The 24,976-nt window shown below is 50.3% G+C and overlaps 2 protein-coding genes across 5 annotated transcripts in view; one reads left to right on the top strand and one right to left on the bottom strand.

The window, feature by feature from the left end:
• The window catches only part of DMPK (DM1 protein kinase), a 399,930-nt gene that overhangs the window by 331,504 nt on the left and 43,450 nt on the right, over window positions 1-24,976 (top strand). The window lies entirely within an intron of this gene.
• Window positions 8,519-23,239, bottom strand: FBXO46 (F-box protein 46). Of its 4 annotated transcripts, none has more exons than XM_063139676.1 (2): window positions 23,166-23,239; window positions 8,519-10,621 (listed from the first exon to the last, which is right to left on the bottom strand). In XM_063139676.1, exon 2 carries the CDS (start codon window positions 10,523-10,525, stop codon window positions 8,519-8,521), a length of 2,007 nt encoding a protein of 668 aa, XP_062995746.1. In that variant the 5' UTR covers window positions 10,526-10,621; window positions 23,166-23,239. The 4 variants fall into 4 exon arrangements, with proteins under 4 accessions (XP_062995746.1, XP_062995745.1, XP_062995744.1 ...); XM_063139675.1 differs by having other exon boundaries at window positions 23,155-23,230; XM_063139674.1 differs by lacking the exon at window positions 23,166-23,239 and adding an exon at window positions 17,873-17,947.

Genomic DNA, 24,976 nt, shown 5'->3' with positions numbered 1-24,976 from the left:
TCAGGCGGGGTCCAAGCAAGAAGGTTCTGGAACCCCAGAGGGTGTTAATGGTGGGGAAAGAGCAGTCTGACAAGCCAACTGGGCCAAAAGCAGGTATGGGACTCAAACCGGCAAAAACTGGTCCTCTCCCCACATTTCTACCCCACGTGTCTTCCAGATTTTGGATGGACTGCATCCAGCGAGGGCAGCATCATGCCCTTAAACTGAACACTCAGGTGAGTAGGGGGCTAAATGTAGTGCCAGATCAATATGATCCCATCATGGTGACACTATACCCCTCCTACGCACTTCTACGTCTTAGGGCTCATCTACACCAAGCAGGATATAACACTATGAAAGTGGTATGAAAGCAGTATCTGGTCTGTGTCAATAGGCCCCAACAGTTGTCAGTGCCCTTCAATACCGCTATAAAGCAGTCGTGTGGCTCCTGCCCGGAGATCTGTGGCTCCTCAACCCTAAGCTGAGCATTAACCCTAACCATCATTTACTACTGAGACTTCCCTCAAGTCACAAAAAGTCAGTGTGCAAACCGTCCTTTTGACCCACAAAGTTTTTCTGCCCCTGCTAGCCTCTTCTGCAGCTCTGTTTACTGCCCGGAGATCTGTGGCTCCTCAACCCTAAGCTGAGCATTAACCCTAACCATCATTTACTACTGAGACTTCCCTCAAGTCACAAAAAGTCAGTGTGCAAACTGTCCTTTTGACCCACCAAGTTTTTCTGCCCCTGCTAGCCTCTTCTGCAGCTCTGTTTACTGCCCGGAGATCTGTGGCTCCTCAACCCTAAGCTGAGCATTAACCCTAACCATCATTTACTACTGAGACTTCCCTCAAGTCACAAAAAGTCAGTGTGCAAACCGTCCTTTTGACCCACAAAGTTTTTCTGCCCCTGCTAGCCTCTTCTGCAGCTCTGTTTACTGCCTGGAGATCTGTGGCTCCTCAACCCTAAGCTGAGCATTAACCCTAACCATCATTTACTACTGAGACTTCCCTCAAGTCACAAAAAGTCAGTGTGCAAACCGTCCTTTTGACCCACCAAGTTTTTCTGCCCCTGCTAGCCTCTTCCGCAACCCTGGTTCCTGCCTAGAGATCCGTGGCTCCTCAACCCTAACCGTAAGTTACTACTGAGACTTCCCTCATTCCACAAAAAGGCAGTATGCAAGCCAGGTGATTATCTGATGGTCACATCCCTTCAATCACACGTTGTTTGTAAAATCCCACATTGCAAGAGCAGCGGACCCTCCTGCTTGTCATCTTGACTACAACCAGAACCCATCACAGGTTAGCGTGTCGTGCGAACGCGCCCAGACTCCACTGAATGCCTTTTCTCACCTGTAGCCGAGTCTTCTCAAGTGTACAGTAAGCAAGTGGTGAGTTTGACCTTGGAAGCAACAGAGAAATAACTGAAATAAACAGAGAAACCAGCCCATGTGTATTAAGGGAGCGATGTTTCAAAGCAGCATGTGCAGTGATTAGAGCATTGGATTGAGACTGGGAAGATCCTGGCTGAAATCATTACTTGGCCATGAAGCTTACTGGGTAACCATGGTCCACTCAGTCTCTCTCTCAGCCCAACCTACCTCACAGGCTTGTTATGAAGAAAAAACAAGCGGGAGAGAAACAGGTTGATCCCTTTTGAGCTGCGTGGAAGAAAGGTAGAGTGTAAATGTCACGAATACATAGGTTACACTGAGCCTCCTTACTTCTCAGCCATGAGCAGCTGCAACCTCAGTAAATAAAAAGTATTGTCTTAAGACTGCCTTCCGTGCCCTCCATATGTGTTGAATTACAACTCCCAGTATTCCTTAGTCCATGCTGGCTGGGGATGCTGGGAATTGTAGTCTAACACATCTCGAGGGCAACGGGTTAAAAAAGGCTGCCTTTAGAACGGTAAAGTCTCTTGCTCTGGCTTCTGTCCCAATGCGAAGTCTGTTGGGCTGAACGCCCAAGTCCCAGGGAGATGTATTTTTAGCCCATTTCTGGGAGGCAGTTCTTCAAGGTATGCCTCTGCTCCAAAGGCCCAGGCATCAGGCTTTTTTTTCTTTTCTTTTTTTGGTGCATCAGTTGGGATTCTGCCACAGCTTAAAAGAGATAATCGCAAAGCATAATTGTGGTTATGTAAAAGCGCAGCATTATGCCGTAGCGGGGGGTGAGGCAGCAGGCCGTTGGGACTGGATCACGGAGTCCGTCTCAGCAGCCAGCTAGGAGCCCGCTGCAGCAGAAGTGATCTATTGACAGGGCTACGTGTGTGCCGCACCCTGCACTCGAAACTAAATAAATCCGATCCTGTTTCCAGAGATGGACAATGCCGCAAAGCGTGCACGTAGAGTAGTTGCACATTTTGGGCCATCAACGGTACTTCTTTGTCATAGGGAGAGGCAAGGAAGAGCTATGAAGGACGATGAACACACACACACCTGTGAAAGACATGGGCCAAGCTAGAGATGAAGTTAAATGCATTTTGCATTTAACATGCACACTTCCCACACACACACACACTTTTTAAAGGCCAATAGCATAAACAGGAGAGGACTGATACTTATCAGGATCATAGCAGGTGAGGAAGGAATTTAACCCTTTGCTGTGTGTGTGTGTGTGTGTGGGGCGAAATCCCTCACTGGGGCAAAAAGGGACTATTTCTTCCCAATTCAAATATTAGTTTCTGAAGAGGGCTTTTTCTCAGCATCACAGCTCAGGAGGAAATGGCAAAATTCCTCCTCCACACAGAATGTGATCCTGATAGTCTTCTCATCCCCCACTGTTGCTTGTTGTTTATTCGTTCAGTTGTTTCCGACTCCCCACGGCCTGAGTTCGATCCCAGCGGAAGCTGGTTTCAGGCAGCCGGCTTGGGTCGACCCAGCCTTCCATCCTCCCGAGGTCGGTAAAATGAGTACCCAGTTAGCTGGGGGAAAGGTAATAATGGCCGGGGAAGGCAACGGCAAACCACCCCGCTATAAGGCCTGCCAAGAAAACGTCAGCGAAAGCTGGCATCCCTGCAAGAGTCAGTAATGACTCAGTGCTTGCACGAGAGGTTCCTTTCCTTTCTACTGTTGCTACTTGCCTTTAAAAAAAACAAAAAAAAACCTTGCATGTTGTTGTTTTTTAAAAAACAACCCCTCTGGCAACATGAAATTCAGCAAAAAAATTCTCTCACACGCTCATGTGTCATCCCTGCTTCCATAAGGACTAGAAATTTGTTTCTGGTTTTAAACCCAAACCTGTGATTCTTGGGAAGGTGAATGTCCAGCTTTTCCCATTGGACCCGACCTTTAATCCAAGTCCCTTCCCCCGCGTTCTGACCCATTCACCTTCAGGAATTGGCAGTTGGCAACCAGAGAGAGAGATATCAAACGGTACCACCCTGGCCTCATTCTCATCTTTTTACACGGCGGCCTAAACACATCCCCTTTATCAAAGCTTTTCAAACTAATTCATCTTAATTGGAGGTGGCCTGCTTTTAAAAGCTCTGTTTGTGTCTTTTACCTGTTGCTGTTTAAGGGTGTTCCATCTTGGATATTTCATTTATGAAATTGGAATTTACCGTTGTTTTAAACAACCCAGTCGTAAAAAAGCAACCAATAAATACTCCTGTTTTATAGGTGAGGAACAGCGAGGCTGAGAGAAGAGGAATTCGTACAAGAGCAGCCATGGCAGATGCATATTTTGGTTCCTTGAAATTTTAAAAGGAATAGTAAGTTAGGTCTTAAGCATAAAATCCCATTTTACAGCCGGGGAACACTGAGGCTCGAAGATATCCAACTTGGCTTCTTCCCAAGCTTTCTTTCAGGAGGTGGAACCTTTCTGTTGTTGTTATTCCTCCACAAACAGGAGCCAGAAACTCTTGGTGATCTACTGCAAACCGTTTGTCAATCTACCAGTAGACTCCAGTCAACTTTCGATCCACCTATCCATGTCCGCCGCTCACTGGCAGATCTCTGTTGGCCAGCGTTTGACACAAATAAGACGGGCTGAATTACCCTCCGTAATCCTGTCGCCATTCCAGTATTATGAGGGAGAAAAAGGTCCCCCTGCCCATTTTCTCCACGCCATGCATAATTCTGTACACCCCTATCATGGCTCCCTATTTTTCCTAGTTAAACAATTCTAGCTGTTGCAACTTTCCCTCAAAAGGGAGTCGTTCCGACTCCTTGATCATTTTAGTTGCCCTTTTGTGCACTTTTCCCAACTCTACAATACCTGTTTTTTAAAATGCAGTCCTGGGTGCTCCTCTGAAATTGAATTCAGCACTCAGACTGAAAGAAGTTCTCCATTCCTGGCTGAGGGTGTCACCCCACTCATAAGAACATCAGAAAAGCCCTGGCTGGATCAGACCAAGGGTCCATCTAGTCCAGCACTCTGTTCACACGGTGGCCAACAAGCAGGACATGGTGCAACGACACTCCCACCCATGTTCCCCAGCAACTGGTGCACACAGGCTTACTGCCTTGGATACTGGAGGTAGCACACAACCCTCAGGGCTAGTAGCCATGGATAACCTTCTCCTCCAGGAATTTATCCAACCCTTTTAAAGCCATCCAAATTGGTGGCCGTCACCACATCTTGTGGTAGTGAGTTCCATAGTTTAACTATGCGCTGTGTGAAGAAGTCCTTCCTTTAATTTGTCCTGGATCTCCCACCAACCAGCTCCATGGGATGCCCCGGGTTCTAGTGGTTTGAGAGAGGGAGAAAAAAATGTCTCCCTCTCCACATTCTCCAAACCAGGCATAATTTTTTACACCTCTATCATGTCTCAATCACTGGGCCTTTAAACCACCCACAGTAGGGACTAAATATTATTTACCCATTGTCGTGAGCACAAGGAGTAGTAAACTACCATCAGAAATCAAATCTGGTGTTTTTTTTTCCTGCTGTTTTATTTATTTTTCTCCACTCAACAGTTCATTGGAAAATGCCACACATATACAGAGAGACAAACAGGCATATAAATATCAGTGTATACAGGACTGGAAGGGGGTAATGGGAGGCGAACCGCTTCGCCACCAGAGCAGCGCGGGCTGGCCAACTTCGAGAAAGCGTGAGGCGGGATGGGGTGGGAAGGCCGCAAACATCCCAATCAAACTTTGGTGGGGGGCGGGGAGAAGTGATGCCAACCCTGTGATTTTGTGGGAGGGGGAAAGATGGCTAAAACCAACCCAAAACTGGGGGGGGGGAGGGGGAGGAGGTTGTAGTGTTGGAAGGTCAGGACACTCTCAAAGGCAGCATGCGGAGGAAGGATGTTTAGGGCTCCCAATTAAGAAGGCGAGGATGGGAGAAGTGGGAAAACCACCGCCCGGATCCTAGGCTGAGAACAGGACTTGAAAGACGCTGCAAAGCAGCAGAGACGCCCAGAAAAGAGAATTTTAGGAGCTGCAGCTTCTTCTCTGGACAAGCCAAGCTCCTGTCAATATTCTCCATTAACAGGCACAAGGGCAGCGCTGTTTAGAACGTGGAAAGGTGGTCAGCCAGGATTTGCAAACAGGAGGGAGAGGAAAGGCAGCGGAGTCAAGGGGGAGTCAGTAGCCCAGCCGACTTCCATGGAAGGATTGGGGTCTGACTGGGACAAAGCGGCCTTTTTAGCATTTTAAGGACTGGCTAGAGTAGTGGGGTCTCCTAGGTTGTCTTCAGCCTGCCACCCGCCAGGTGTTTTGGGCTGCAACTCCCATCATCCCCAGTGGTCGGGAAGGTGATGGGAGCTGTACTCCGTCAGGCCCAGAGGGATCTGGGTTGGGTAAGGCTCAGCTAAGCAAATGCTGATTCCATCAGCAGCTCACGGGGAGGGGAGGTTGTGGGTCAGATGGGAACCAGCTGTGGGCCGCAGCCGCCACATGGGCCAGAGATCATTGGACAGGACAAAACCATCAATAAAAGCATCCTTTAATTTTGGGACTCTGGCTGGGCGGGGGAGAGATTAAACCAGCAGCAGCTAAATCTTCCTACACACACGTGCGTTCACCCCCACAGGCCTTCCTGAATTAGGGTGGGTGGCTTCTAGAATGGGGCAATTCTATAAAAAAACCCAGACTCAATCAGGACAGAGCACACCTAGGGTAACGCGTGCCTCACCCCAACATCCCACACGTATTCTCTGTCCCCCGGCCTCAGACCAACAACCGAAGCCCGGCCGCCCCCAAATGAAGATGGCAGCCCAGAAAGGGCTGGACACAAGATAAGGCGGTGCTACAAAACGATGAGTCGGAGAGTAGCCCTTTCTTTGGGTGATGGGGAAGCGGCCCGAACACTCGGGAGCAGTCCTGGTGGAGAATCCCATCCAAGCTCACCCCCCCACCCCCCAAACTATGTCTGGAGCCCTTAAGACGGTTCAAGAGTTCATAGCCCTAAGATGATGCCGTGAGCGTCAAAGGCAGCGGGCTAAGGAGCCAATGAGGGCAGTGCGCTGGGGAAGACCGAAACCCTCCCTGATGGGGAATCAGTCCCTTGCGTGGGGAAAACGCCCTGCAAGGAGGCCGTTAGATATGCAGCAGTCGCCAGGCAAAGGTAAGAATCACAGCAGCATGCCCTGGGCTTCCCCGCCCACTTCCTGCTCCTCCCTCTAACCACTAGGTTAGACTGCTAGGTGAAGCAAGTTGCGATTGACTCTGCAGAGCAGCCAGCAGAACAAGGAGGACATGGTGGGGTATTGGGGTCGTAACATGCCGACGAGCCCCTGTGGGATGTGATCAAGAGGGCGGCCAATGACATACAGTTAAGCCGCCCGTCCAACCGGATATGTTCAAGCAATTCTTGTTTTGGAAATTCCAGTTAAAATCGTGAGCATTGTCAAGCCAACAGCCTTTTAATTTTATTTGCAGCTCAAAAGCAGGTGCTTGGAACTGAAATGCACCTTCCCGCTACGAAGACAAACCAGCCTTTTAAAGCCACCTCCTCCCTCCGCAAACCTCCCGCCTGGGGAAGGAAGGACTCTCTCGGACCGAGATTCCTTTTGCCCTCTCCTAGAAGTGCGTGACTCTGGCATCGTCCTCTCTGCAGGGGCGGCCGCGAAAGCCACATGGGCCTTAGGCGTGAGCCAGGGCAAGTGTAAGATCCGGGAACGGCGCAGGGGCGAGAAAGCGAAGTCGTGAAAAGGGGGGGATTCGATTGGTGGTTTCGGATCCAGAGGCGATTCGGGCTGCATGTCGTTTCAGAGCGGGGAAACCGCTCGGAGGGGTTGCATAGATCAGGGAAGTGGGGGGAGAGGAAGCCCCAAGGACGGAGCAGGGCACGAGGTCGAAATGCGAGGATGTTGGCGGGCAGACCGACCGACCCAGGAGATGAAGGGACATGGGGAGGTTGGAAGGAGGGAAGAGAATCGTAGCCGAACAGAGCCAAGGAGAAGAGGTCAGAGGGACACTCAAGATAGGGGGTCAGGCTCCGATCCGCCCACAACGTGGGGGAAGGTGGCTGCACTGGGGGAGAAGCAAGAGCACAGGAACCGGAAAGCCATTTGCTAGTGCCGCTTGCCCCAATCTGGTGGCTCCCAGCATCCCCGAGCCAGCCAGATTGGGGGAAGCGGCGCTAACACACCGAATCGCTTGCCATTTGCAACTGGGCCTGGCAGGGCAGCCAAGGCTTGCACGTGATTAGGAAACACCTGCTCTTCCACAACTTAAAACAAGCACCGCTTCCGGATCACCCGGGGGGGGGGGGAGACACACGCAGAGGGGCTCAGATTGGTCTCTGAAGCCCACCTGAAACTGATGTTGTTCTCACAGCTGCCCCAGGGAACCCTGGGAATGTAGTTACAGAGGGAGAGAGAGAGAAAGAGAGAGAGAAAGAGAGAGAGAAACACCCTCTGCCATCTTGCAATTCCTGGAGATGCTTTTGGTGGCCGCCGCCAGAGCCAGGCAGGTCTGAAACCAGTTTGCAGAAAGGACCCTGGGTGAGCACAGAATCCTTTAAACTCCACACACTTACGCACGCACGCACGCCCACGTTTGTAGAGCCAGCCCCACACGGCTGAGACTTGGAAAAGAGAGAGGGTTCATTCCGGATCCGCTTCCCGTCCCACCTGAGCTCTCCAAGGCACAGCGGCAGGCCGTGGGGGGTTTGCGAACACAAGCGCCCCGATTTCTGATCTCAAATCCAGAATTTTTGCATGGACTCCCTAAAACCTGATGATGAGCTGCAACAGCTGGCAGAAACAAACGCTCCCCTCCACCCAAGATTTTATTTTAAGGACTCTGTGGTTCTTCACACATATATTTTCTCCTTCTTTTCCTCCCCCCCCCCATCCCAAATACATGGGTGTTCCCTCCACCTTCCACCTCCTTAGATTTCCTTCTGTAACTTGGACGGGACAGGGAGAAAATAAACCAAACCCAAATGGGCCAACACAATCGAGCAATTCTTTTTTCAAACAAAACAAAACAAAACCAAACCTCAACACAACGGAATTCTTGTAAAACGCACACACGCACGCACGCACGCACGCCGCACCCTCTCGCGCACGAGGAATGAGAGAGAGAGAGAAGAGGGGGAGCTTCCCCGCCCGAAATCCCCCCTCCCCGCGTGCCCCGCCCCGCCCCTCACCTCCCGTCCTCCCTCCGGGCCGCCCTCTCCCGCAACATGTCGCAGGGCTGCACCCAGTTGTTGTCGTGCAGTCCCACCCGGCAGCCGGGCGTGTCCTTGTCCGTGCGCCGGCAGCACATCCAGTACGAGCGTCCGTAAGGCAGGTCGTGATGATAGGGCTTGGGGTGCCAGCGGCACAGGGAGACGTCCCCCTTCTCGTAGTGCCTCTTGCACTGCTTGCAGGGGTCGTCGCGGTACAAGGGGTCCCTGTTCCACTTGGAGTCCGTGGCCTGCACCCCAAACGTCTCAATGATGTACTTGAAGTAGTGGCAGGAGCACTTTAAGGCGGCCAGTGACTGGGTGGGCAGGTAGCCAAAGATCTTCACCATGATATGGTCTGGGAGCAGCAGCATGTACTGACGGGGCTCCAGCAGGCGCTGGATCTTGAAGCGGATCTCCAGGAAGTCGTGGGAGACGTGGCGGTAGAGGCGGCAGAGGGAGGTGTCCGAGGAGGCCGGCTCCAGCCCAGACCCGTCGGTCCGCTCCAGCCCCCCTTCGCTGCCACCGGCGGGGTCCAGGAAAGGGCCATCCGCCTCCCGGCTGTCCTCCGGCCGGGGCGTTTGGGCGTGGAGGAAGAAGAGCTGGCCCGGAGGCGGGTCCTCGCAAGAGGCGCACAGCCCTTCTTGGGTGGGAGAGCCCACGGTCAGGCAGACGGTCTCCTCCTTCATGTTCTTGGTGCTGTCCTTGCCGAAGAAGACGCACTGGTCCACCACGCCCGTGACCACCACGTCCACGTGGAAGCCAGAGACGCAGTCCCGGGGCACCGCAGCGACAGGGCCTCCCGCCTTCTCCGCGCCGGCCCTGCCGCCTTCCGGGATGGCGTCCAGCTTCCCCGAGCTGCCCTGGCCCTCCCCGCACGTCATCTCCACATCCGGGGGCTCGTTGCCGGATCCGTCGGCCCCTTTGGGGGAAGCGCTGGCCAGCAGGAAGTCCACATTGTTGGGGAGGGTGTCGCGGGAAGGGCTGATCAGCTGGTAGAGGTCGCACGTGATCTTGTCTTTGGTGCGGGCCGCGTGGCCCGTGGGCGACCCCCCGCAGCTCATGAACATGCAGTTGGGCCGGGCGCTGGGGCCGCCCTCGGGGGGCGAGCGGGGGTCACGGCTGCTGGAGATGCGGAAGGCGATGCGGACCTCGCTGGGGCTGTGCTGGGCGCTGGCCACGCACTCGGGCGGCTCCCGGCAGAGGCCATTCTGGCGCAAGACGTTCCGCTCCCGCGACTCGAAATGCGCCACGGCCTCGGCCACCCGGCTGCAGTCCGCGCCGCCCCCCGGAGGGGGCGCTTTCCTCTCCCCGCCCTCCCCTTGCTCTTGCTCCGTGGACACAAAAACCACCGGGGGAGAGGGCGGCACGGAGGGCCGGGAGTAGCTCTGCAAGGCCAACGCCGTCCGCTGCTCCACCAAGGCCACCATCTCGGCCACCGAGAGCAGGTCGGTGGCGTCTCCTCCGGCCGGGTCGGCGGCGTGGGACTCCGGGCAAAGGCACACGTCTTCGGCTTCCTTGCTGCCGCCGCCATCCTTCAACTTGACCGGGCAGGCTTTGCTCTTGCCGGGATCGTGGGAGCGCCGCCGCCGCTTGGCCTTGGAGCTGTCGCTGGCCCAGTTGCCTTTGACCTTCATGGCGCTGGCCCGGCTGCCGCTGCTGCACTGGTGGGCCACGAAAAAGGCGACCTTCTCCTTGGTGTTGCCCGGCTTGATCACATACCACGTGTCCAAGAGCACCCGTCCTTCCTCCACCTGGCTGGGGCTGGGGGAGACCGCCGGGGGAGGCGGTGGTGGCGGAGGCGGGGCGGGCGGGGTGTTCTCCGAGCAGGCCTCACTGCCGCCCGCCTCCTCGTCCTTGGCTTTGCAGGCAAAATCCCCAAAGGTCTTCTTCACCGGGCCGCCAGTGCACTGCTTGTTCTGAGAGTAGGTTCCGAAGGGACGTGGGCACCATAGCTGGATGTGGGAGAAGGTGTTCTGATCCATCACTGTCGCATGGCAAAGAGGCAGGGGGAAGGCAGGCCCTCCACCCTAGGTCATGATGGGCTGCTCTCCGGGGTCCTCCCAGGGCCTTGGAGATACCTGGGGAGGGGAGAGAGAGAGAGAGCGTCCAATGTCAGGTATGCCAATTACAACAGGCAGTGATTAAAACAGCCGTGTTGGGGGTATTCTTTATTCCCACACAGACGCAGGCGTGCAATACTGGGAACAGGATTTCCCTTCCTCCTGAAGAGTTAAGCTATTTTGATTTTTCAAAATAATCAGGTTCCTAGCCCTCATGGTATGAAAGCCTGTGGGCGGTGTTTAGGGAGATCACAAGAAGATGCCGTATTCTTTACCCAATACCAAGCTAAGAATGCCGTCACGAAACACGCACATCTCTAGCTAATCCTAATATCCCAAGCCTACATTATTTTGTTTTATGCAGCCCCGTCACACAACACGGCGTTTTGCTAGAAACGGCAGCTGCTAAATTGTTTCCTGCACCTTGCGTGGATGGAGGTTTTCCTTGCAGAAGGAGAATCAAAAAGGTTTCTGTTTTCTTTTTAAATGAAGTCAAGTCTCTGGTCCTCGGAGTAACAGCAAAAAGGAGGAGGAGGAGAGAGCAGTCAAGTCCTATGCCAACCTTTCTGGTGCCCTCCAAATATGTTGGACTACAACCCCCAGCACGCCCCCACCAGGCTGCCCTCACCCCTCTGCAGCCACCCACCTGCCCCCACCAGCTCACGCCTCCTTCTCTGGCTTCCTTACCCCTTTCTTATCCCCCAGTGCAAGCAGCTGTGGGCAACTCACTCACAGCTGCGCCCATCCGCTCTGGCTGCCAGATCAGGTTCTGCGTGGCTCGCTGCTGCATCACTGACTCCGGGAGTCCAGCTTAAAAGGAACGGGGAGCGTGACAAGAGCGTGGATCCAATTACAAGGCCGAAAAGGGCAGAGGAGAGGCAGCCGTGGGGGCAGCAGATGGGCTGAGTGGGCGAAGGGGGCAGCTGTCAGGGCAGGAGTGATAACGAACCACAGAGGCTGGGTGAAAGGGGGGAGGGAGGGCACTGACGGAGCTCTCTGCCTTCCAGGAACCCTGGCGGAAGCAGCGGAGGAATTGCTGCCTGTTGCCGAGGTGTTCCGGGTCATGTTCCCGGGCACCCGTTCATTTTACGTGGAGGCCTTTCAGTCATCCTGCGTGAATGAAGAAGGGGCAGGCTGGGGGCAAAACAGTGCCTGGTGGGGCAGAGTCAGATGTACTGGTTCCTCTCTATTCGGCCCTGGTTAGGCCTCATCCAGAGTATTGCATCCAGTTCTGGGCTCCACAATTCAAGAAGGACGCAGACAAGCTGGAGCGTGTTCAGAGGAGGGCAATGAGGATGATCAGGGGTCTGGAAACAAAGCCCTATGAAGAGAGACTGAAAGAACTGGGCATGTTTAGCCTGGAGAAGAGAAGATTGAGGGGAGACAGGATAGCACTCTTCAAGTCCTTGAAAGGTTGTCACACAGAGGAGGGCCAGGATCTCTTCTCGATCCTCCCAGAGTGCAGGACACAGAATAACGGGCTCAAGTTAAAGGAAGCCAGATTCCAGCTGGACATCAGGAAAAACTTCCTGACTGTTAGAGCAGTACGACAAGGAATCAGTTACCTAGGGAGGTGGTGGTCTCTCCCACACTAGAGTCATTCAAGAGGCAGCCGGACAACCATCTGTCAGGGATGCTTTAGGGTGGATTCCTTCATTGAGCAGGGGGTTGGACTCGATGGCCTTGTAGGTCCCTTCCAACTCTGCTATTCTATGATTCTATGTTAAAAGGGTGGCTCCAGTCAGGGAAAACCACCTGCCACACACCCCTTCTGCAATGAGAGGAACATACAAGGGCAAACTTATAGATCCGGGATTCCAAATCTGGACAGCAGTGTTGCACAAAGCCCTGCTCAAAGGCAACTCACCAATACTCCTTTTTATTTATTTATTTTTTTACAGGTGAGGAGGAATGCGGAGTCTGTGAGAGACACATAATTAGTCCAAGGTCAGCCATGGGAGAGAATTTTAAAAAAAGAAAAGTTATTTTGGGGCACAATCCTATGCATGTTTAGACAGGGAAAAACCTACAACTCCCAGGAATTCTGGGCCTTGCAGGACATTTTACGGTCTAAATATGCATAGGATTGTGCCCTTACTTGCATTTTTTAAACTACTAGAAATCGAAATCCCTTGGAGATATACTGCAAATCACCCAGAGATCTACCAGTTGAACCTAATCTACCTTCTGGCCACAGAAGGCAGATCTCCAGATGTTTGGGACGTCATTCATTTAATTTTATTTCATTTATTACATTTATATACCGCCCCACAGCCGAAGCTCTCTGGGCGGTTCACAAAAGTTAAAAACAATAAACATTAAAAAAAGTATACAAAATTTAAAAACCATCAAAAGCTTAAAAACAACAGCGTAAAAACAACAGTATCCATTTAAAAATTGTAATTTTGCATTGCTGCTGTTTTTATCTGGTTGAGCTTTTATATTGTATTTTATATTATGGTTTTATACTGTTGTTTTATACTTTGAATGTTTTTAATTTTTGTGAAGCGCCCAGAGAGCTCCGGCTATTGGGCGGCATAGAAACGTAATAAATAAATAAATAAATAAATACAATTCTGGGGTCCGTTAAAAAACAAACTTAGCGATTGTTAAATGCTATTATTAAATGCCTGGGAGAAGAGAAAAGTCTTGACCTGGTGCCTGAAAGATAACAACATTGGCGCCAGGTGAGCCTCATCAGGGAGATCATTCCACAGTCGGGGGGCCACCACTGAGAAGGCCATCTCCTTTGTTGCCACCCTCCGAGCTTCCCTCGGAGTAGGCACTCAGAGGAGGACCTTAGATGTTGAGTGCAGTGTCTGGGTAGGTTCATGTCAGGAGAGGCGTTCCATCAGGTATTGTGGTCCCAAGCCATGTAGGGCTTTATAGGTTAAAACCAGCACCTTGAATTGGGCTCGGAAACGTATAGGCAGCCAATGCAAGCAGGCCAGAATCGGTGTTATGTGCTCAGACCTCCCTGTTCCAGCTATTAATCTGGCCGCCGCATTTTGCACAAACTGCAGCTTGTCAATTCCCAGAAGTCCCTGCCAGCATGACCAATGTTCAGGAATCCTGGGAATTGAAGTCCAACATACCTGCAGATCTACTTTCGGCCCACCCCTGCTCTGAAATACCCCCGACATTTCTCCTGCATCTGCATGTCCCTGGGGAACATCAGTAGCAGGACGCAAACAACCTTTCAGGAACGCTTAACTACCACTGTGGATCATCTTGTTGAGCAAGGCCACTGTGCCGGGGTGGGCAACTTGTGGTCCTCCTGATGTTCTAGCCTACATCTTCCTTCAGCTCTAGCCAGCCTAGCCAATGGTGAAGCATGGTGGGAGTTGTAGGCCAAAACATCTGGAGGGCCACAAGTTGCCCAACCCTGTGCTAAGCCTACAGCATGGGGTGTCCACCTGACATTTTGGACTACAAGTCCCAATCCCATTAGAGCTGATGGGCATTGTAACCCAAAGCATCTCAAAGATGCCACATGGCATACAGGGTGCCCTGGACATAGAGTCTGAAAACCAGTAGGCTATGGGATGCCAAGAGAACAAGGTGGTTATGGGTCAAAGACAGACTTCACATGCATTATTACAGTCATCTTCACATGCATTATCAAGGTCATCACAACAACAGACCTGTAAAACAGACTTGTGGCCAAGAAGCTTGGCAAAGGCACGAAGAGCGATTTCCAGCAAGTTTCTGGAATAGCTGTGCTGCATCTTGGTGGTTATCTCTGTATGCCCACTTTCATTCTTGACAGTTTGCTTTACACAAGGTGTTGGTAGCTGTGCTTCAGACCATAAAGTCACCGTTTCAGAGAGCCTTAGGCATTGCCACCTGGCCTCAGCCCTGCCCGCCAGCCTTCCTCAACCTGGGGCACTCCAGATGTGTTGGACTACAACTCCCAGAATGCCCCAGCCAGCTGGCTGGGGCATTCTGGGAGATGCAGTCCAACACATCTGGAGCACCCCAGGTTGAGGAACGCTAGGGTTGTTGTAAGGATTATTCAGAGTGAACGTGAATTACTCAGAACATCCGAAGTGATCTAAAAATACCAATTATTATTACTGATATGCAGGTAACAATTTATTTTTTCCCAACTCTTATGCAAGATCGGCTTCTAAAAAGCTTGTCAAGGCCCCTCTAAAAGTTTTGGTGGAAAAAGCCTTCTAGCCCTGCAGATGAACAAGGATCCACACAGACCAAAATGACTTCCTTTTTTCCAGTCTCGGCTCCCTCGCTGGAGCTTTGAGGGAATAAATCACAGAGCAGTTCCTTCTCCGAGAACAATCACAGCCATGAAACAGGACTAAAGGTACCTGCCATATTTAAACTCACAAACTTTGCCTCACCCAGGAATTCAGAAGCGAAGAATTCATTTATACAGAGAAAGGTACAATGCCCACCTTTTCTGTCTTATGCTATACACACACACACACACACAGAGATATAATCTTCACTCCTGTTCACATGGGTAAATGAAGGAAAGCAAAATGAAGGAGCGTGTTCAGAGGAGGGCAACCAGGATGATCAGGGGTCTGGAAACAAAGCCCTATGAAGAGAGACTGAAAGAACTGGGCCTGTTTAGCCTGGAGAAGAGAAGATCGAGGGGAGACATGATAGCACTCTTCAAATACATGAAAAGTGGTCACACAGAGGAGGGCCAGGATCTCTTCTCGATCCTCCCAGAGTGCAGAACACGGAATAACGGGCTCAAGTTAAAGGAAGCCAGATTCCAGCTGGACATCAGGAAAAACTTCCTGACTGTTAGAGCGGTATGACAATGGAACCAGTTACCTAGGGAAGTGGTGGGCTCTCCCACACTGGAGGCCTTCAAGAGGCAGCTGGACAACCATCTGTCAGGGATGCTTTAGGGTGGATTCCTGCATTGAGCAGGGGGTTGGATACGATGGCCTTGTAGGCCCCTTCCAACTCTGCTATTCTATGATTCTATGATTCTATGAAAAGACAAGTGGAAACACATACTGTATTAAAGAGGTGGATCAACCCCATGCCTTTTTGCCAGTGCACAAGTACCTCGACTTAGTGCCTCCCCGGCCCAATGTCCTCAGACCAGCAAAACCACCATCAAATGGTGGGGCCGTTTCTGGACTGGGTGTGCTGGTTGGTGCTTGTTGCCTTTCCACATTCATCCCCATTCTTTAGCTTCAAAGTTCTTTACAGATGGCACTGGGTGCTACACATGCAAATAGGTCTGAGATGAGGATGGAGATTGGTGTAATGCCTGCTGATATCAAAGACCGTCATGGCTTCCCAAAGCAGAGAGAAAGCCGTGATATCCCTGTACCTGGTTCCCTAGTGAGAAAGGTCACTGGGTCCCTGCCAGGAGAGAGGCTGTAGCTTCCCCAAACACAGATCTTTTACTGCCCTCCTCCTTAAGTTTTCTGGTGGTGTTACTTGCACGCATGCTAGAAAAACTGTCCCAGAGGGGCAGAATTTTATCTGTCCACTTGCACAAGCAGGGTGTTATTATGGAAGAGTCCTAGGCCTGAAGAACATGCATTAAATTAGACCAGGCATCGTAGAAGTAAAATAGGTTGTGCATAATATAATGTGGATCTGGTTCTTAAAGTGAGAGCCGGTGTGGTGTAGTGGCTAAAGTGTTGGACTGGGAGTCGGGAGACCCGGGTTCTAGGCCCCACTCAGCCATGGAAACCCAATGGATGACTTTGGGCCTTTCACAGACTCTCAGCGCAACCTACCTCACAGGGTTGTAGTTGTGAGGATAAAATGGGGAGAAGGAGGATTATGTACGCCGTCTAGGGTTTCTTGGAGGAAAAAAGGTGGGATATAAACACAATACATAAATAAACAAACCTGTGTTAGGTCTGCACCACTTTGGACCACAGTTTGGGGCTCACACGATTAAACGCAATTGCATAGAAGGCTAACATTCCTGCATCGACCAGGGGGTTGGACTCGATGGCCTAAGAGGCCCCTTCCAACTCTACTATTCTAGGATTCTATGTCAACAGGAAGGGTTACAGCCTAGCCTTCTCCCTGTCATGCAGGTTTTTGCGAAGGATTTTAAAAATAAAAATAAAAATGGGGGAGCATTCCATCACACGAAAAAAAAAAACCCACCTCCAGACCGATGTGGTTCAGCGCATGCACAGGCTGAACACCTGTGAACTTGGGCCTTGTAGGTCCCTTCTAACTCTGCTATTCTATGATTCTATGATAAATGACTCGCAGCTCCCAATGAGAGACGCAGAGCCCTGGGAACAAACATATCAAGTGTTTATCAGCACATGAACTGGGTCATGCGGTATCACTATTTATACATCCAGTGTGTTCCCCGTGCCCACGGCTGACCAGGTTGCTGTTCCTTCCGCTGAATATCTCCCAGCCCAAAGCAAACTCTGAAACATAGGGGCGCTACGTTTTAGTTTAGCTACGACGGCAGACTGACCCCCTTTCCTTGGGAATAAAATGGGGGGGGGAGAGGTGTATGACCCTTGGCTAAACAACACTGAGAATTAAAAGCTTTGTCTCAGCCTACGTTCCACCATCACAGTCCCATAATGCCATCTTGCATGGGGGGGGGGAGATGATACATTTTTTAAAAAGGCAAGTGGGGGGCAGCTATGGTCAGGCGGGCAACACCATGGAGGGTGCAGGAGAAGAAGCCTGCGAAGTCAACCACCCACCCACCCACCCGTCCGTCCGTCCAACCCACTGCTTTCCTGCTCACCCACCCAGGCTGAGCGGAGCAGGGAAAACGCTCCTGTCCCCAAATTGTGCTGAAATGAGCCAAGAAGGGAGACTGAGGGCCGTCACCGTGGCATCTGGCCTGGGTCTCGCTTCCTAAAGTCTCCGCACACATACGACCCCCCCGTTTACAAGAAGAACAAGAAGCCCATCACACGTGGGAGCAAACGCTTGTTGATTCCACAAAGGGAACAATGTCCCTTCCACGCCAGCGTTTAGGATGGGTGTGAGCACTTCAACAACATCATCATCATCATCACCATCCGCGCATGGGGTGTTATGCGCCTGGGACACACAGCCTGGAAGCACCCAGGTTCACGCCGATGCAACCGCACCCACCCCCACCCTTAATGAAAGTGCAAGCTTTTACCCTGAGCGACATTGCCCCCACGCCCCCCTCCTGAATCAGTGCCTTTTTGGGAGGGGGGAATTAAAACCAACCCCCCCCAAAACCCACCAGGCCTCATCTGCCTCCCCCCTCCCAGTCCCAACTAACCCATCACCTTTTCAAACTCCCACTGTTCTTACCTGTTACCCCAAAGCCATTGGGGGGGGGCTGTGGTCTAGAGGAGGCCTCCACTGACCCCCTACATCCCTGCTTTGGGGGCCTGCGAAATATATATTTATATTTTTTTAAATCCACAGGTTGCAAAGGGGCCTTTTGCAAGCACAAGGAGAAAGGGGGAGGAATCAGTTCAAGGAGGGAGGGGTGGATTTTCCTGGTCACTAAAGCCCCCCCTCCTGCGTGTGTGTGGGTGCGCGCTACCTGATCTCTTAAAGGGCCAGCAGCCCCATTCCACTGGCCCCTATATGCCACCCCCCTCCCTGCAATCAATTGTGGCCTTTAATCTAGCAGACTGCAATTCCCCCCCCTCCAACCACACACACACCATCAGCAAGGCTCAGCCATTTGTTGACAGACATATGCATGGAGCCTGGCAGCCAATCAGAAAGCTGAGTTTGGGGCATGCCCATATATGGATGGCAGCAGTGTCTCAGCCTACCCAGCTTTTTCGTTTTCTTTCTTTTTTTAATCCCATACTCCCGGTTAGGGAGCGTGGAGCAATTCACACTGCAAATGCGGAACGGCGCAGGATGTAGCTCCCAAGCGAAAGCCCCAGCGCCTATTTACCAATCCAGAGGTGTGCATCCCCGCAACCTAGCCCCCCCCCCAAAATACAAATTTCAGCCACCCGCAGTTAAAATCAACAAATATCCACAAGTCCATTCATCCCTGCACGAAAACGGCATATAAAGTGGCATTTCAAAAAGCCACAAGGAAGAGCCACGGCTCAACGGTTTGAATGCAGAAGGTCCCAGGTTCAATAGCCTGCTTTTCCCAGTTTGGGAAAATATATCTTTTGGACTTCAGCTCCCATCAGTCCAGAATGCTGGGAGTTCTTGTCCAAAACATGTAGAGAGCGTCAGGTTTGGGGAAGGCGGATGTAGACAATACAGAGCTATCTGGACCAGTGGAACTTTTACATCATCAGTTTTGCAAGCTAAGACAGACTTCCCCAACCTGGGGTCCTCCAGATGTGTTGGGACTACAAATCCCAGAACCCCCCAGTACTCAGCAAAGAAACCTGTTCTAAGCAGCCTTGCAAAGGGACATCCACAAAGCTTTAAGAATCTCAGCTGTGGCCTGCCCCTTTAAACTCCCGCTGGCCTTCCGCCCGGATGCAAGGGAGCATCTGAAATTGACAGCTGCCTTCAAAAAGGGAAAGTTGCTTTCGTCACCTCGCTGCGCGCTCCACGGGGAAACTGTTAAGAACATAAAAACAGTTTTACATGTTCAACGTTTTAACGGGCCGCCTGTCGGATTAACTTCTGTGATACGCAAAGGCTTGCATACTCCTAGAAGTAGGACAAAATACAGTGTGGAATCAGGCACCGCCTTTACGTGGCACCGTTTGGAAGCTTTGGGAGACTTTTTAATGGGTGGAGAAGGGGAGAGTGGGAGGGGGGGATCTACACCACTGCTTTTAACACGCTTTAAAGCACTTTGAAAACGTTTTGAAACCTGTATATGCAGTGTGTCCTGGGCCCCAACAGTTGTCAAAACTGTTATAAAGTGCTTTAAAGCAGTAGTGTAGATCCCCCTGGGATACATTTCTGGCTCTGATATTCTTCGAAAACATGATGTCAAAAATCCAAAGGGTCGGAAACAAGGAGGCAATTAGAGAAAAGTCCCATTCAGGTCATTATGGGGTGGTGGTGGTTTTTAGCTCTCACGATTTCGGTGACTGTTTGTATTATGCATAAGATCAAAGGCTCTGTGGGTGTTTTTTTGGTTTCAATCAGGAAACAGAGAGTAAACTAAACAATAACTTTTAGTGTTTGAGACCACATGTGATTACTCCTCATGAGAAGCCCTGTTTCTGGCGGGCTCCCCTGTTCCTCGTACTGGGTGGCATTTATAACAATGAAACAGGCCCATGTACTAAGTATGCACGCCAAAAACACAAATCCTTTCACTTAAAGGGCAGGTGGGTGATGGCAACAATGCAATAACTGAGGCATTCAACAAGCTATCCACAACAAGTCCTCTTAAAACACACCACTTCCTAGTTCGTTTGATTGTTTATTTATTTATTGCAGTTCTATACCACCCAATAGCCAAAGCTCTCTGGTCAATTTATTTATGTTTGCAATTTCATCTGAACTATTATGAACTTTCCTTGTCTCCTCCCCACCCCACTGCTAAATTCCGCCCCCCTCCCGGCTTCCGCTCCATGCACATTGCAATGTGAAATGGCACCCCTGGTAGGGTTTGCATCGTAGCAATGTGAACCACAAACTGTGCATGGTAAATATAGGATTGTTCAAGATAGCATCTCACTTTATTTGTATATCTGTGCATTTTGCAAGGTATGACTCATCCGACGTGTCTAATGATTTTAAACTTTTCTTAGCAGATTATGCTCTCAGCCTCTACCAGAACCCTGTGGCAGTGAGTTCCAAAGGTCAATCGTGTAGTGTTCTCTCTCTCTCTCTCTCTTTAAAAACTGCTTATTTCAGCTAGAGACAGAAACGGGAGGTTGGGCTGGGACATTCAAAGAAGATCTACACAAACATAACAAGTAACGACAACATGGTGGCTTTCATATACATTAATGCAGAAATCTTTGCACCAGCCCTGTATTTCTTATAGCACTTTTATCCCACCCTTTAGCCATAGAAGGCTATCAAGGCAGCTTACAAAAATAATTCTTAAGACAGTCCCTGCCCACAGGCTTACAATCTAAAAAAACATGACACAAAAGGAAAGGGGATTGGGAGGGAGGAGGAAAAAAAGTAAATTTAGGCACTGTAGGATAGGATAGTGTTACCATATTGCAAGGGGCAGGGGGGAGAGGGGGAGAGACAGTGGATTCACAGCCAAGGTACTTCCCTTACTCGGCTTCGTCCTTTTTCTTCTGCTGCCCCTTACGCCTGGAATGCTCTTCCAGAACACTTGAGAACTACAAACTCAATCACAGCTTTTAAAACTCAGCTAAAAACTTTTCTTTTCCCTATAGCTTTTAAATATTGAGTTTGTTCTGACTCTATACTGTTAGCTTCACCCTACCCAGTGCCTGTTTACACTTCCCTGTGCCTGTTTGCATTCTCTTTCCCTCCTTATTGTTTACTACAACTTTATTAGATTGTAAGCCTATTCGGCAGGGTCTTGCTATTTACTGTGTAATCTGTACAGCACCATGTACATTGATGGTGCTATATAAATAAATAATAATAATAATAATTTAAAAGCTGGGGGCTTCCCAATTCACATGCTTACAATGCAATCCTAGACATGTCCCCTGAGAAGGAAGCCCCACTAACTTCAACCAGCTTACTCCCAGCTAAGCAAATACAGGATTGCAGTCATAATCCTTCACAGCAGCAAGGGTACCCATTGCTCTGCAGCACAAAGTTTGCAAAACCAAACAAAATAACAGCCTGCATCCTGAGAAGGGCTGACAGGCTCCTGAACGCGAAAGGTTTAAGTGTCGCTCAACTGGAAGCCAGGAGGCGCGTCACAGCTGGCTCTTCGCCAGGCACAACACTGGAAAGTAAATCTAGCCTTCAAGCATTTCACCCACAACCGTGTAATTAACCTGTGTAACTCACCAACGCAGAACACGGAGAAAGAGAGCAGAGAAAACTTAAAGGCCACAAAACTGCTGCGGATTGCACAAGCGAAGGTGTAGATTACACGGCCTTTGGAACTGAACGCTCCCGGGCATTGTCGCACAAGCTGAGACACACGCGCACCTTTTAAGTATTTTCAAGGTGCCGTATTTTGAGGCGCTAGTCAGCTATCGCAATGGTGCGCTAAAGCACTACCTGTCTGGCGACTTTGCCTCTTCAGAGCAAGCCACTGATGAAAACAGGACAAGCAAAACAACCTGTTTTAGGGAATGCTCACTGTCAGGGGCAGGGATGGGGTTTAGGGGCTTACGGAGTGAGCGTTTAGGGGGGCAAAATTCCCCATATCCTCTTCTAACCCCTGTGAGCAGGGGCCCAAGTGGCTGAGCGGAATGGGATTCTATGTCCAGCTCTATTGCTGCATTTAGCCTTCCACTGCTTTTGTTGTTGAATTTAAATGGATGCATTTTGCATTGGAATTCTTCATTCTATGAGCCAGACAGCAAACATATGTTGATAAGCTACCTATAGAAATGCAATAAATAAATAAATAAATAAATAAATAAATAAATAAGGCCCTGGTGGGCAGGGGGTTAGAGTGGTGAGTCAGCCTCCCTTTCCTCAACGTGTACTGGAAGGATCCCAGGCACAGATAACGTTCTTTCAACATGCCTCTCTTACATCTGGGTTGGCAACAGGAACTTGGGGAAGTCATCAAACTTCCAAGGTACAGAAACAGACGCTCCACTTGCGCTCCCCAGCACATGGCCTACGCAGAAGCAGTCCAGAAACCAGACCTCCTGAAGCTTGAACAAAGAGCCCGGCGGCACCTTAAAGACGAACACATTTCTTCCAGCATAAACTTTCGTGGACTACTGTATAGTCAGTCCACCTTTATGGAGAGTTTCAGGGTTGTTGTTTTATACAGTGCCTATGATGGTGGAGGAGGGGAGTTTGTTTTAGAGACCCGGCCGTATGCCTTCGCTTCTGGGCACAGCAGCTTCCTTGGCAACAAAAGAGACAACTGGACCATATGCACCCGTGCGTCACAGTTATAGTGACACAATGAGTTGTAGTGAGCAGAAAACTGATGTGCGTTCTCTCTCTTTTCTCTCCTGCTTCCTACTTGAGGTCAACGGGGGGGGGGGGGGGCTTTCTTTCCAGGCAGGTGCTCCAGTTAGGTCTCCACCCCACCCCTCTTGTACACCAAATACAACTGCAAACACCGCAGCCCAACCCATGCAGGGAAACCCAATTCCTAAGCCAATGAGGACCCGTCGCACAGCCTAGCAAGCATTCAGACATGTCCTGGCTGGGATGATTTTAGGGCTGGTTCCTTTTCCTTCTTCAAACAGGGTTGCCACCTTTTCTTGGCTTTGAACAGCTGCTACTCCTGTGCCTAAGGCAGCAGCACCACCAGCAGCAACGTGGCATACAGAAATAAAGCAGGGGGAAGTCCCCCCCTTCCCTTGTTTTATCTGCCTGTCAGATCCTTCCCTTGCTCAAATCTCTGTGCAGGAGGTTGCTGTTAAAAGCACAGGAGCAATGTAAGGGGGAAAAGGTGGCAACGTTCACCTCCAATCAGCCACACACCTCCTTTTACATGGGCTGCTCGCCTCTTTCTCCACCCCATTCCTGGCCCTCCATGGATGGGCCCTGGCCCTCCTATCCCGCCTTACCCTCCACACACCTGGACCCGTGGACAACTCCAGCTTCCCCTCCTCCTGCAGCAGCAGCAGCAGCACCAAGTCCTCTGACTTCCTGCGCCAACCTGCCCTGCGCCTCCAGCGTCCAGTTCCGGACCAGCCTCCCAACTTGCTCCCTTCTTCTCCCCGCCCCCCCCCCGGCCCCGCACGTGCCTAATCCCAGGCCGCAAAGGGGTCTGGGAGTTGTAGTCCCATCTCTCTCTTTTTTCCCTCGACGTCCCTTGCAAAGCCCTGCTCTGACCACTCAGGGAGGGGGGCGCTGTTCCCCTCTCCCAGCTACACCTCCCTATATTATTATTATTATTATTATTATTATTATTATTATTATTATTATTATTATTATTATTATTATTATTATTATTATTGTATTTTTATACCGCCCAATAGGTGAAGCTCTCAATTATGCCCGATTATTCTAGAGGCTGCATTTTGGAGGCTAAAAATTGGGGGGGGGGGGGTGCGCGTTCCACATCCTGGACAGCTCCTTTATTATTATTATTATTATTTATTTATATAGCACCATCAATGTACATGGTGCTGTACAGAGTAAAACAGTAAATAGCAAGACCCTGCCGCATAGGCTTCTGACTGAGATATTGAAGAGATTCACAGTATTGGGCAAAATGCAGGATACAAATTAATAATAATAATAATAATAATAATAATAATAATAATAATAATAATAATAATAATAATAATACCGGGGCTGGTTACAGGGAGCACACAACTCCCCTGTTAAAACAGCTCCACTGGCTTCCAGTTTGTTTCCGGGCACAATTCAAAGTGCTGGTTATGACCTATAAAGCTCTATATGTTTGGGTCCAGGTTATTTGAAAGACCGTCTTCTCCCTTATGAGCCTGCCCATGCTTTGAGATCTTCTGGAGAAGCCCTTCTTCAGTCCCACCTTCTTCACAGGCACGCTTGGTGGGAACATGGGACAGGGCCTTCTCGGTGGCTGCTCCGGTGCTCTGGAACTCTCTTCCCGGGGAAGCTAGGCTGGCTCCCTCCTTGATGGGCTTTCGGAAGCAGGCTAAAACTTTTTTGTTCCAGCAGGCCTTTGGAGAATAATCCAGCCCTCCATCTATGTTAATGTCTTATAATTTTGTTGTGTATTTTTTAATTGTTTATGGTTTTGTTTCCCTCCCCCCCTCCATGTATATTTTAAACTTTGTAAGGCCACCTTGAGGCCTAGCATTGGGCAAAAGGCGGGATACTACTACTACTAATAATAATAATAATAATAATAATTCACAGCTCCACTGAAATAGGAGCCACCAGCCTCCACTCCACTTTTTCCTAAAGCTTTTAAAACTTGATTTTGCTCTGACTTTTATACTGCCTGTTGGGTGCATTCTCTTCCCCTCCTTATTGTTTTATTATGACTTTATTAGAATGTAAGCCTATGCGGCAGGGTCCTGCTATTTATTGTTTTACTCTGTACAGCACCATGTACATTGATGGTGCTATATAAATAATAATAATAATAATAATAATAATAATAATAAGCAAGATATGGTTTTGTTCCCACCCACATCTACTTTCTGTGTAAACGGTCCACCCCATCCAGCCCCATCTTACATGCAGACGGGCCAGGAATGTCCCATGACGTTTAGTTTGGGCTTTTGACAGGGTGACAAGATTCAGTGGGTTGGTGGGGGATGAGACGTGGTCTTTTAACAGTAAAGCGCCTAAGCTGCTGAGGCGTTTATGTAAGTCAGAAGAACCGGCACCTTGAACAGGCTTGGGACCAAAACAGGAAGCCAGGTGGAGAGAATGGTAGGGTGACCATATGAA

Source organism: Elgaria multicarinata, chromosome 13, assembly GCF_023053635.1.
Source record: "Elgaria multicarinata webbii isolate HBS135686 ecotype San Diego chromosome 13, rElgMul1.1.pri, whole genome shotgun sequence".
Lineage (NCBI taxonomy): Eukaryota > Metazoa > Chordata > Lepidosauria > Squamata > Anguidae > Elgaria > Elgaria multicarinata.
Note: the sequence above shows the minus strand (reverse complement) of the source record. Positions and strands in the feature narration are given on the sequence as shown.